The sequence below is a fragment of the Heterodontus francisci genome, chromosome 23 (genome assembly GCF_036365525.1).
Source record: "Heterodontus francisci isolate sHetFra1 chromosome 23, sHetFra1.hap1, whole genome shotgun sequence".
Taxonomy (NCBI): Eukaryota; Metazoa; Chordata; class Chondrichthyes; order Heterodontiformes; family Heterodontidae; genus Heterodontus; species Heterodontus francisci.
The window spans coordinates 51,175,497-51,188,136 of NC_090393.1; the positions used below are offsets into that span (position 1 = coordinate 51,175,497).

The following is a 12,640-nucleotide window of genomic DNA, read 5'->3' on the forward strand; positions in this document are numbered from 1 at the left end:
TCGATCATAACAATACTAACTTTTTGTGTTTCATGTACTAGGACACCCTAGGGGTGACACAGTGGCGCAGTGGTTAGCACCGCAGCCTCACAACTCCAGCAACCCAGGTTCGGTTCTGGGTACTGCCTGTGTGGACTTTGCAAGTTCTCCCTGTGACCACGTGGGTTTCTGCCGGGTGCTCTGGTTTCCTCCCACAGCCAAAGACTTGCAGGTTGATAGGTAAATTGGCCATTGTAAATTTCCCCTAGTATAGGGAGGTGGTAGGAGAATTGAGGGAAGGTGGGGATGTGGTAGGGAATATGGGATTAATGTAGGATTAGTATAAGTGGGTGGTTGATGGTTGGCACAGACTCGGTGGGCCAAATGGCCTGTTTCAGTGCTGTATCTCTATCTGGCATCTAGATCCCTCTGCATCTGATTTCTACAATCTCTCTCCATTTAAATATGTTGCTTTTCTATTTCTCCGGCCAAAGTGGACAAGTTCACACTTTTCCACATTATATTCCATCTGCCAAATCTTTGCCCACTCACTTAACCTATCTATATCCCTTTGCAGACTCCTTATGTCCTCTTCACAACTTACTCTCCTACCTATCTTTGTGCCATCAGCAAATTTAGCAGTCCCTTCATTCAAGTCATTGGTATAGATTGTAAATAGTTGAGGCCCCTGCACTGATCCCTGAGGCACTCCACTAGTTATAGCTTGCCAACTTGAAAACAGACCATGTATGCCTACTCACTTTTACCTGTTAGCAAACCAATCCTCTATCCATGTTAATATGTTACCCCCTATACCATTGGCTCTTATTTTGTTTAGTAACCTTTGATGTGGCACCTTGTCAAATGACTGCTGGAAATCCAAGTACACCACATCCACTTGGTCCCCTTTATCCGTGTTGCATATTACTTCCTCAAAGAACTCTAATAAATTAGTTAAACACGATTTCCCTTTCACAAAACCATATTGACTCTGCCTGATTGCATTGAGATTTTCTAAATGACCTGCTATAACCTCCTTAATAATAGATGCCAGCATTTTCCCTATGACAGATGTTAAGTTAATTGGCCTATAATTTTGTGCTTTCTGTCTTCCTCCTTTCTTCAATAGCAGACATTTGCTTTCTTTCCAGAATCTGGGGAATTTTGGAAAATTAATACCAATGCATTCACTATCTCAGTAGCCACTTCTTTCAAGTCCCTAGGGTGAAGTCCATCAGAACCTGGGGACTTGTCAGCTTTTAGTTCTGATAATTTTCTCAGTACTTTTTCCCTGGTGATGGTAATTGTTTTAAGTTCCTTCCTCCCTTTCAACTCTTGATTCACAATTATTTCTGGGATCTATTTGTATCCTCTGAAGTGAAGACAGATGCAAAAAACCTGTTCAATTCCTCTGCCATTACCTTATTTCTAAATTCTTCTGTCAGACCTGCTGACACGTTTTCTCAGTGGTTTGCCAATGCTTCTATTTCCACTCCTAAACTAGTGGGAGCCTTCACTGTGCAGCTGCCGACATGTACACCCACCCATTTTATTTCAATGGCCTGACCCGGGGAATTCCAAAGGGGTCAGGTGAGTAATTGTGTAATGCAGAAGTTGTACTCCACCATTGTTATGCCAGTTGAATGGGATTGCAAATTTTCAGGACCACTGTTTACAATTTCTGATTCTCTGCTGCATTAATCGTGACTGAATGCAAGCATAAATAAGTTTGCATGTTAGCCTTTAAATGATCCCAAGACTGTAGGGTGCATTGGCAAGAATGCTAAAGTGCTGATTTACAAGACTTGGTTTGCTCTAACACATACAATAATTTCACTATAGCAATGTATTACTGGCTAACAATGCAAAATATATATTACTGGGCAACAACAATCTGCATGTATTATTAATTAATAATACCATTGTTACGACCAGGTGAGAAAGGTGTCTAGGGGGTCCCTCTCAGCCTTCACCCGGTCTTAGCGTTACAGGGTTTAATTTTAAACACACTGTGTTTTTATCTCCCAATTGGTGAATCTTTGTTCACCGCCTTTCAATTACAAGGCAAACAAACCAGCACAAATCGATTTTCTTAGGTTTAAAGAAGAAAAGTTGAAATTTATTAAACGTGAACTTAAATTCTAATTCAGTTGACGCCTACGGATACACGACGCGCCCACGCTAGCATGCATACACGATACACACATGCAAATAGAGGCAGGAAAGAGAAGAAAAATAAAGTGGAAAGGTTTGAGGCAATATCTGAACAGTTTTTGTTATGGTTATTTGAGCTCACTGTAGAATCCTTGATTGTAGGTAGTTCTTGCTTTTCGTTGGGGCCCAGTATTCTTCTTAAACCTTGTTCACTATAGGAGACTTTTCTCTCTTGGGGTTCATATGTCTTCAGTGGATTCAGAGGCTTGTGAGAAAGAGATGGGAGCAGACAGGAGAGATCTTCAGTCCAGGAGCAAACAGACATTCTGTTCAAACTGTTTGTACAATTCATAAAAACCCAGGTTGCCAAGCAGGTTAGTCATGTGACTAACTGGTCTGACCATGTCTTGGATTGTATCATTTTAGCAGTCTCTGGAATGCTCCTCTTACACACAATACCTGGTGATCAAGGTCCATTGTGGGTTGAAGATGTCAGGGAATGGTCCTTTGTCCTTCCAACCACTGTCTGTTAATATGCAAATGCATTTTCCAGCCACGGCTGATCTGTTTAACAAGACCTTTCTTCACTCCAGCAACAGTTTAAAGTCAATGTTCATGACAAAATTAATGTACCGTATTCTTGGCGGGTGGGGGCCTAGCATGATACCATGTATATTTTTGGATAATAACACACAAGGTATATTAATGACTAATGCACAGTATGTGCATATATATGTTAATAATTTTGCGGGTTTTCCAATATTTATTCTTTTGAGTTCAACCTGACTGGTCACTCCCGTTAAGAGGATCTTGTGTCCCCCTACAGTCTAGAGAGCACCTCTATTGCCCAATGTCTAATGAAATGATAGCGTGAGCCAGAACCCTCATTGCATATACCAGCTATGGCATTCTCACACATGCTGCCATATGTGTTCTCCTGTCTTTTTGGAAGGCAGAATGAAAAACATTTTAGCCAAATGAGGCATGAATGCAAAACAACATCCTACAATCTAATCCAGCTTGTTTCTGTGGCATCACACTCCCACGGTAAACTCTGTGAAATTCCTTTTCCTTGTGACCAGTTTCTGAGCGCAGTTGCATCACCTGAGGTTTTTTTAATTCTCTCAGGGGATGTGGGCATCGCTGGCTCGGCCAGCATTTATTGCTCATCCCTAATTGCCCTTGAGAGGTGGGGGTGAGCTGCCTTCTTGAACCACTGCAGTCCTTGGCATGTAGATAAACCTATTAGGAAGGGTGTTCCAGTATTTTGACCCAGAGACAGTGAAGGAATGGCGATATAGTTCCAAGTCAGGATGGTGTGTGGCTTGGAGGGAAAACTTGCAGCTGGTGGTGTTCCTATGCACCTGCTGTCCTTGTCCTTCGAGGTGGTAGAGGTCGCGGGGTTGGAAGGTGCTGTTGAAGGAGCCTTGGTGAGTTGTTGCAGTGCATCTTGTAGATGGTACACACTGCTGCCACTGTGCGTCAGTGGTGGAGGAAGTGAATGTCTGAGGTGGTGAATCAGGTGCCAATCAAGCGAGCTGCTTTGTCCTGGATGGTTTCAAGCTTCTTGAGTGTTTTTGGAGCTGCACCGATCCAGACAAGTGGAGAGTATTCCATCACACTCCTGACTTGTGCCTAGTAGATGGTGGACAGGCATTGGGGAGTCAGGAGGTGAGTTATTCGCCGCAGAATTCCCAGCCTCTGACCTGCTCTTGTAGCCACAGCGTTATGTGGCTGCTCCAGTTCACTTTCAGGTCAATGGTAACCCCTAGGATGTTGATAGTGGGGGATTCAGCAATCGTAATGTCATTGAACATCAAGAGGAGATGGTTAGGTTCTCTTTGTTTGAGATGGTCATTGCCCGGCACGTGTGTGGCGTGAATGTTACTTGCCACTTATCAGCCAAAGACTGGATGTTGTCCAGGTCTTGCTGCATCTGGACATGGGCTATTTCAGTATCTGAGGAGTCGCGAATGATGCTGAACATTGTGCAATCATCAGCAAACATCCACACTTCTAATCTTATGATGGAGGGAAGGTCATTGATGAAGCAGCTGAAGATAGTTGGGCCAAAGATACTACCCTGAGGAACTCCTGCAGTGATGTCCTGGAGCTGAGATGATCGACCTCCAACAACCACAGCCATTTTCCTTTGTACTAGGTATGACTCCAACCAGCGGAGAGTTTTTGCCCTGATTCCCATTGACTCCAGTTTTGCTAGGGCTCCTTGATGCCATACTCGGTCAAATGCTACCTTGATGTCAAGGGCAGTGACTCTCACCTCACCTCACCTCTGGAGTTCAGCCCTTTTGTCCATGTTTGGACCAAGGCTATAATGAGATCAGGAGCTGAGTGGCCCTGGTGGAACCCAAACTGAGTGTCAGTGAGCAGGTTATTGCTTAGCAAGTGATGCTTGATAGCACTGTCGACAACGCCTTCTATCACTTTGCTGATGATCGGGAGTAGACTGATAAGGCGGTAATTGGCCGGGTTGGACTTGTCCTGCTTTTTGTGCTTAGGACATACCTGGGCAATTTTTCACATTACCAGTGTTCCACCAGTACCAGATGCCAGTGTTGTAGCTGCACTGGAACAGCTTGGCTAGGGGCACGGATAGTTCTGGAGCACAAAACTTCAGTACTATTGCCGGAATGTTGTCAGGGCTCATAGCCTTTGCAGTATCCAGTGCCTTCAGTCGTTTCTTGATGTCACGTGGAGTGGATCAGATTGGCTGAAGACTGGCATCTGTGATGCTGGGGACCTCAGGAGGAGGCTGAGATGGATCATCCACTCGGCACTTCTGGCTGAAGATGGATGCAAATGCTTCAGCTTTGACTTTTGCACTGATGTGCTGGGCTCCCCCATCATTGAAGATGGGGATATTTGTCGATCCTCCTCCTCCTGTTAGTTGTTTAATTGTCCAACACCATTCACGACTGGATGTGGCAGGACTGTAGAGCTTAGATCTGATCCGTTGGTTGTGGGATCGCTTAGCCCTTTCTATTGCATGCTGTTTCCGCTGTTTGGCATGCAAGTAGTCCTGTGTTGTAGCTTTACCAGGTTGACACCTCATTTTTAGGTATGCCTGGTGCTGCTCCTGGCATGCCCTCCTGCACTCTTCATTGTTTTGCAAAGACTGACACAATAGTGTGTCAGAATGATTCGAAAGCCTTTCTTCTTGTGAAATAAATGAAGAACAAGCCACTGACAATAAACAGTGGTGAGTATTTAGCAGCAGTTATCCACTTGGGAAGGCTGAGTCATTGGGCCCCACTCTGCCTCTACACTGGGGAAGGGAGCACAGGCAATCTTGCAGCAGGAGACTGACTAGTAATTTAGTGTGCCAATGAAGTGATAAGGAAAACAAAAGGCATGCATTCATATTGCACCCTTCATGATCACAGGGCATCCTAAAACACCTTACAACCAATAAAGTACTTTTAGAGCATAATCATTGTTGTAATCTCGGGAAATGCAAGGTCCCACAAATAGCAATGAAATGAATGACCAGATAATCTGTTTTTATGATATTGGTTGAAGGATAAATATTGGCCAGGACACCAGGGAGGACTCCCCTGCTCTTTTGTGAAACAGTGGCATGGAATCTTTTATGTCCACCTGAGACAGTAGACAGTGCCACTGTTTAACATCTCATCTGAAGGAAAGTAGCTCCAGCAGTGCAGCACTCCCTCAATACTGTAATTAAGAGTCTAGATTTTATGTCAAGTCCCTGGAAAGGGACTTGAACCCACAACTTTCTGACTCTAAAGAGAGAATGCTGTCAACTGAGCCATGGCTGACACTTGGCAACTCGATGGCAATCATTCCTTTTTTTTTCAACTTTCATCTTCTCTTCTCTCCACTTTGGACATCATGGCCAAGATTATAACTCATCAACTAAGGGAAGTGGAGTCAGAAGACTGGGTTCATGACCATGGGGAGGACTCACTGCAAGACCATGGCACTGTGTCACTGCAGTGTCCACAATATAGAGTCCCTTGCGGGACCCACCAAAGATATCTCTGGGGACTTTGGAGGCAGTGGTTGTAATTTGCAAGCTGCCCAATGTAGAACACTTACACAGATTGCAAGGGAAGAGCAATTGCTGTGTCACAGTCACCTGGACAGCACCAGTGATTAGGAAAGTTCAGTTCTTCTAAAGGTCAATTTTGCTTCTCATCATGAATGTGAAGAAAATGCAATTCAGGTATTTTTAGCATAACTAACAGACCATGAAGAGATATTCTGGAATGGTCCTGTTCTTGCACAAACTATATATGAGACCCATGCCAGAACTCAATAGCATTGGACATCCAATACTCCTCAGTTCCCACTCTGTCATTCAATTAAAACTTGTCTGGGCTTTGCTCCCTTTGTAATATTTCTAAGCTTTGCAGCAATTGGGAATAGGAAGTGATTTGGGATCAAACATCTAATGGAAAATATCCTGAAGGAGCTGGTATGAACTCGTTACATCTTCTTGAGTTTATTAACTGCATTTTAATGTTGCGTATGTACAATACGTGCTGCTATTAGTATTTATTTTACAATTTGTAGACTATAGTTTTTAGTCAGCACAACTTGAATTAATTTTAACTGCAAACAAGGCAATCTAGTGATGGAATCGTGCGGTTATTTTGCCAAGCTGTCCTGCCAGAGAAGAACTCACATGGAAAACCTAGGTGGGTCCTGTCTGGGATTTCTTGGCAGTGCAGACTCACACAATTACCCCTTTAATATTTACAAGAAGACAAGAGAAGCAGATAGAAGAAAGCTGATTAACAATGGAAACCTATTCACTCTCTGAAATTTACGGTCGTGTTTAATTTGTTCAGCAGAGCACACTGGTACTGATGGTCTTCAGTATCCATTGGGCGATGGAAACAGACCTTTGAACACTGGCAGCTACTTGTCTTTAGACAGAGATTGGGACTGCAAGACTGCAGAAATTGCCTGGATTCCTTCTTTGTACAATGCTTAAAAAGAATTCCAATTAACTTCCTTCAATTTTGCTTTATCCATTTCTTATGTATTTTTCTTTAACTGACAAGAATGACTTTGCTGGCGAACTGGTTTAGTAGCATTACTGCCCATGCAGTGTTTATGAGTTTAATTTAAGCCATCTACTAGATAGTATAATTCATCAGGGAGAGAGAGAGATTGTAACAGAATGGTTAACAGTAAGTAGATCGCTTTGTAATTGTTTCATTCTCCTAATTGTGAGACTCTTTATGTTATGGTTTTTAATTCATATTCTTGTGTGATTTATTTTTTCTCAGCCATCAGCATGAGAGATGCCAGTTTTGGGAATGGAACAGTATTACATTAGATTATTCCCAGGTCAGGTATAATATGTTCCATGCGAGGGAAAACACACTCTATTCTCCCATTTATTAATAACAGGACAGATACAACAAAGGTTGGAGAGCAAGTAAGCTCCCTTCACTCGAACTAACAATAGTCTGTTATTACTTTAAACAGGTTAATGTCTGGTGGACAAAGGAATCTTACATGTGTGGAAACTTTCCTATTTTATTATGTAAAAAATAATATTGGGGATAATGCACCTTAACTCCAAACTCAGAAGAGCTACTAACTGCAAATAAATGAGCATTCTGCAACAGACATTCATTTGGTCAATACCAGGGAAGCACATGGACAGTAAAGAGACAGAACAGTAGCACAGAGCATATAGAATTCAGAAAGAAGCACGCAGTGTACAGAATAGAGCGAAGCTGAAAGCATGAATACAGAAAAGCACAGGGCATGTAGAATAGAGAGAGAAGCAGAGTGCATGTAGAATAGAGAGAAGCACAGAGCATGTAGAATAGAGAGAAGCACAGAGCATGTAGAATAGGAACATAGGAATATAGGAGCAGGCGTGGACCATTCAGCCCATCGAGCCTTCTCTGCCATTCACTGATCATCCACTTCAATGATTTTTTTTCCACACTATCCCCGTATCCCTTTATGTCATTGGTATTTAAAAATCTGTCAATCTCTGCTTTAAACATACTCAATGACTGAGCTTCCACAGCTCTCTTGGGTAGAGAATTCCAAAGATTCATGACTGTCTGAGTAAAGAAATTTCTCCTCATCTCAGTCCTAAGTGTCTTCCCCCTTATTTTGAAATTGTGTCACTGGTTCTGGACTCCCCAACCAGGGGAAATATCTTACCTGCATCTACACTGTCTATTCCTTTAAGTATTTTGTAGGTTTCAAGGAGATCACCTCTCATTCTTCGAAACTGTAGCGGATACAGGCCCAGTTTCCCCAATCTCTCTTCATAGGACAGTCCTGCCATCCCAGGAACAAGTCTGGTGAACCTTTGTTGCACTCCCTCTATGGGAGGGTTAGGGGACCAAAACTTCACACAGTACTCCAGTGCGGTCTAACCAATTAAAGCAAGACTTCACTACTCCTGTACTCAAATCCTCTTGCGATAAAGGTTAACATACCATTAGCCTTCCTAATTGCTTGCTGCACCTGCATGTTAGCTTTCAGTGACTTATTGACGAGGACACCCAGGTCCCTTTGTACATCCACACTTTCTAATCTCTTACCATTTAAGAAATACTCTGCACATCTGTTCCTCCTGCCAAAGTGGATAACCTCATTTTTCCACATGATATTCCATCCACCACATTCTTGCCCACTTACTAAGTCTGTCCAAATCCCCTTGAAGCCGCTTTGCATCATCCTCACAACAAAAATTCCCACCTAGTTTTGTGTCATTCGCAAACTTGGAAATATTACATTTGATCCCCACATCCAAATGATTGATATATATTATGAACAGTTGGGGCCCAAGTATTGATCCTTGCAGTACCCCACTAGTCACAGTCTGCCAACATGATAATGACCTGTTTATTCCTACTCTCTATTTTCAGCCTGTTAAGCAATCCTTAATCCATGCCAGTATATTACCTTCTATCCCATGTGCTTTAATTTTGCTAACCAACCTCCTGTGGGGGACTTTATCAAAAGCCTTCTGAAAATCCAAGTATACTACTTCCACCGACTCCCCTTTAATTCTGTTAGTAACATCCTCAAAAAATATCCAACAGGTTCATCAAACATGATTTCCCATTCATAAATCCATGTTGACTATGCCCAATCAGATCATTATTATCCAAGTGTCCATTTATCACATCCTTTCGAATAGATTCTAGCATTTTCCTTACTACTGATGTAAGGCTGTAATTGCCTGTTTTCTCTCTCCCTCCCTTCTTAAATAGTGGGTGACATTTGCTACCTACCAATCTGCAGGAACTGTTCCAGAATCTGTAGAATTTTGAAAGATGATCACCAATCCATCCACTATCTCCATAGCTACCTCTTTCAACACTCTGGGATGTAAAATATCAGGTCCTGTGGATTTATCAAGCTTCAGCCCCATGAATTTCTCCAATACAACCTTCTTACTAATACTAATTTCCTTCAATTCCTCATTCTCCCTAGTCCTGTGGATGTCTAATTCTGGGAGATTTCTTGTATCTTCCTCAGTGAAGACAGACACAAAGTAATCATTTAGCTTCTCTGCCATTTCTCTATTTCCCATTACAAATTCTCCTGACTCTGCCTGTAACGGGCCCACATTTGAGTGAATTGAGAGAAGCACACATCATGTAGAATAGAGAATAGCAGAGAGCGTGTAGAATAGAGGGAGAAGCAGAGAGCGTGTAGAATAGAGGGAGAAGCACAGAGCGTGTAGAATAGAGGGAGAAGCACAGAGCGTGTTGAATAGAGAGAAAAGCACAGAACCTGTAGAATTGAGAGAAGCAGACAGCGTGTAGAACAGAGAGAGAAGCGCAGAGTGTAGAACAGAGAGAGAAGCGCAGAGTGTAGAACAGAGAGAGAAGCGCAGCGTGTAGAACAGAGAGATGCAGACAGCGTGTAGAACAGAGAGAGAAGCACAGAGCATGTCGAATTGAGAGAAGTAGACAGTGACACATGGCTCTGTGGCAGATTTGCCAATGCACTAAGCATCCCAATGTGCATGCCCATTAACTATCCTTCGACCCAGCAGGGCTGCAGCCCACTCACGCCCAGTGACTCGCCTTGCGCTACACTACCCTCTAAAGTTCACGCATTGCCTGTATCTGAACTGTGAGTGTTAGATCAAGTGATGGTGCTTTTTTTATATCAAAGATCTTGCTCTTCATGATGAGGCTGCACTGGTTGGCCTGGTGGCAGTTCTTGGGGATCTGAAAGCAGAAATGCAGAATGGGAGGATTAGGGTGAGGTGAGCCATGATCACACCATCTGCCAGATAGCAGGATGAGAGTGAGGTGGGATTTGAGAATGGGCATAAGGCAGGAAAATACCGTCATTCTGAATGTTCTCAGTGACACGTGATACAAGGGCTTCAGTTCCCGTCATCCCCATGATGCAGAGCAGTGTCTCCTCCAGTGGGTTCAGTCGATGCAGGCCTGCCTGTCTCCCACTGCTTCTCTGCTGCTCCCTACGGTTATGGGCTGCAAGTGAAAAGGAAGAATGGCAGTGAGTGTGTTGCACTGTGTTTGTGTGATGTGTCTGCCATAGCTGAATAGCTGAAGGTATGTGGAAGCAGCGAGAGATGTGTATGAGGCTGGCAGCATTGGTGTGTGTGTGAAGGTGAGGTAGAGTATCTGAATGTTAGGTGTGAGTCCTGATTGCTGATGAACAGCATGAGATGTCGGTGGAACGACGGGTTGGAGATGTCCTGTGAAGATGCATCATTGTCCTTAACCAAAGTCACTGAACTTTTTCCAGCACTGCAGCAAACCCCTTGGGACCAGACTTTGGGAATTGACTTTTCTGGTTACCTTTTCCCAGTCCCTTCTCAGGATGCAATTTGAGGGTCTCCTGGCTCCCTGTGGCTACAAGGCATCTTTTATCCTTTCCACCTCCATCACTAATGCATCCAATGATACATCAGAAACTTGGGAGTCCTCTGCTTTGCCTTTTGCTCCAATTGCTGTGCTTTACCTTCCAGCCAAGTGTTCCAGAGACAATTACAGCAGCTTCTGTTGCTTCAGTGCAGCCCCTTTAAGAGAGGCAGGCTGCCTTTAAGTGGTCCAGGCTACCTCTGCATCACTGTAGCCACACAGGCTGCTGGGCCCCTTTTTAAGCTTGCAGCCAGTTAGTGCTGCATTCTGAAATCATTTCGATGAGGAGTCAGCATGATTTTGGCATGCTGCCTGCTTCAACAGGACCAGGCAGGGAGTAATCGTGCATTGTGATCTCCCTGTAGAAAATGGGCCATATCCAATTTTTCCTCTCTTGTCTTTCTGATAAGAAGTGTGGCTAACTGAGCCCCAGTTCCTATATATAATCTCTTCTTTAAATTATGTGTTTCTTGTCATGACCTGCATTGTCTGCAGACTGTACTGTTTGTACATGTGTATCTGTGTCTCTTCATGTATGTTTGTGTGTACAAATGTGTTTGTGTACTGTTGGGGAGTTAAAGTGATAATTTTAGTAAAAGATCCCATGGCACTATACGAAGAAGAGCGGGGTAATTCTCCAGCTGCACTTGTCAATATCTATCTCTCAATCAGCATCATTGAAACCGATGCTCTGGTTATTTATTTCATTGCTGGTTGTGGGAGTTTGCTGTGCGCAAATTGGCTGCCATGTTTCTTACATTACAATAGTGACTACACTTCAAAAGTACTTAATTGGTTGTAAATTGCTTTGGGATGTCTTGACTTCATGAAAATCCCTAGAAAAATGCAAGTATTTCTTTTTTCTAATATTTTGAATCTTCCATTGTGTGAACTTAAAAATCACACTCACCCCAAAGAAGTTATCCCAGAATGCTGAGACCATGGGGCTGAGAAACCGATGTGGAATATCTGCTGTGAGTAAATGGACAGAAGAGAATGACAGGAGAAAAATAATTAACATCAGTGGGATCTAACTTCTGACTATTAAGATATTAATATAAGGATGTAAAAGAGCTAAACGTTAAAAGCATTTGGTTGTGCTGTGACCTTGTTAAACCTTGCTAGTTCCCTTACTATTTTATTTTGCTGATCCCAAACAGGTATTAAATTGCGCTGTGTATTTATCTAATCTTTAATCCATCTGCTCTTGTTATTCAAAGCAAGTTAGCTGCTCAGGTGGTTACATTTTTAATGCACATCGGCCTTAAGGATTCGTTCATTGTCAACCACCCACCATTTGATAGTTACTTATGAAAGATGAGTAAGACTTTGGATCTGCCAAATTATCTGCAGTCACCTTTCAGTGTAAACCTCTTTTAGAGGAATTATTAATTGTAAATGATCAGTCTAAGCTGAAGGTGCTAAGGTGAATAAACAGGCAGTAGCTATTGGTGACCCTCTCATATCCTCCTACCCATGCCGTGATTATTAACCTGCACTACCCAGTGCATCTTTCCCTGGCAATGTGTACAAGTGAGAACAATTGTTGTTTATATTCAAGAGAGCTTAATGTTTGGTAACATATTGACTTTACAAAGACTTTTTAGTTGAAAAAGAAATCACCTCCCATGGTTTCC

General features: G+C 42.9%; 1 protein-coding gene across 2 annotated transcripts in view; it reads left to right on the forward strand.

Moving 5' to 3' along the window:
• Window positions 1-12,640, forward strand: part of LOC137382807 (solute carrier family 2, facilitated glucose transporter member 11-like) — a 123,538-nt gene that overhangs the window by 19,355 nt on the left and 91,543 nt on the right. The window contains exon 1 of one of the 2 annotated variants that reach the window (XM_068055240.1): window positions 6,419-6,592. The exons of the other annotated variant lie outside the window; for it this stretch is intronic. Coding sequence (XP_067911341.1) covers window positions 6,569-6,592 — 24 coding nt within the window. The 5' untranslated portion in view covers window positions 6,419-6,568. Of the gene's footprint in view, window positions 1-6,418; window positions 6,593-12,640 lie in introns of those variants that run through there. 2 annotated transcript variants of the gene reach the window in all.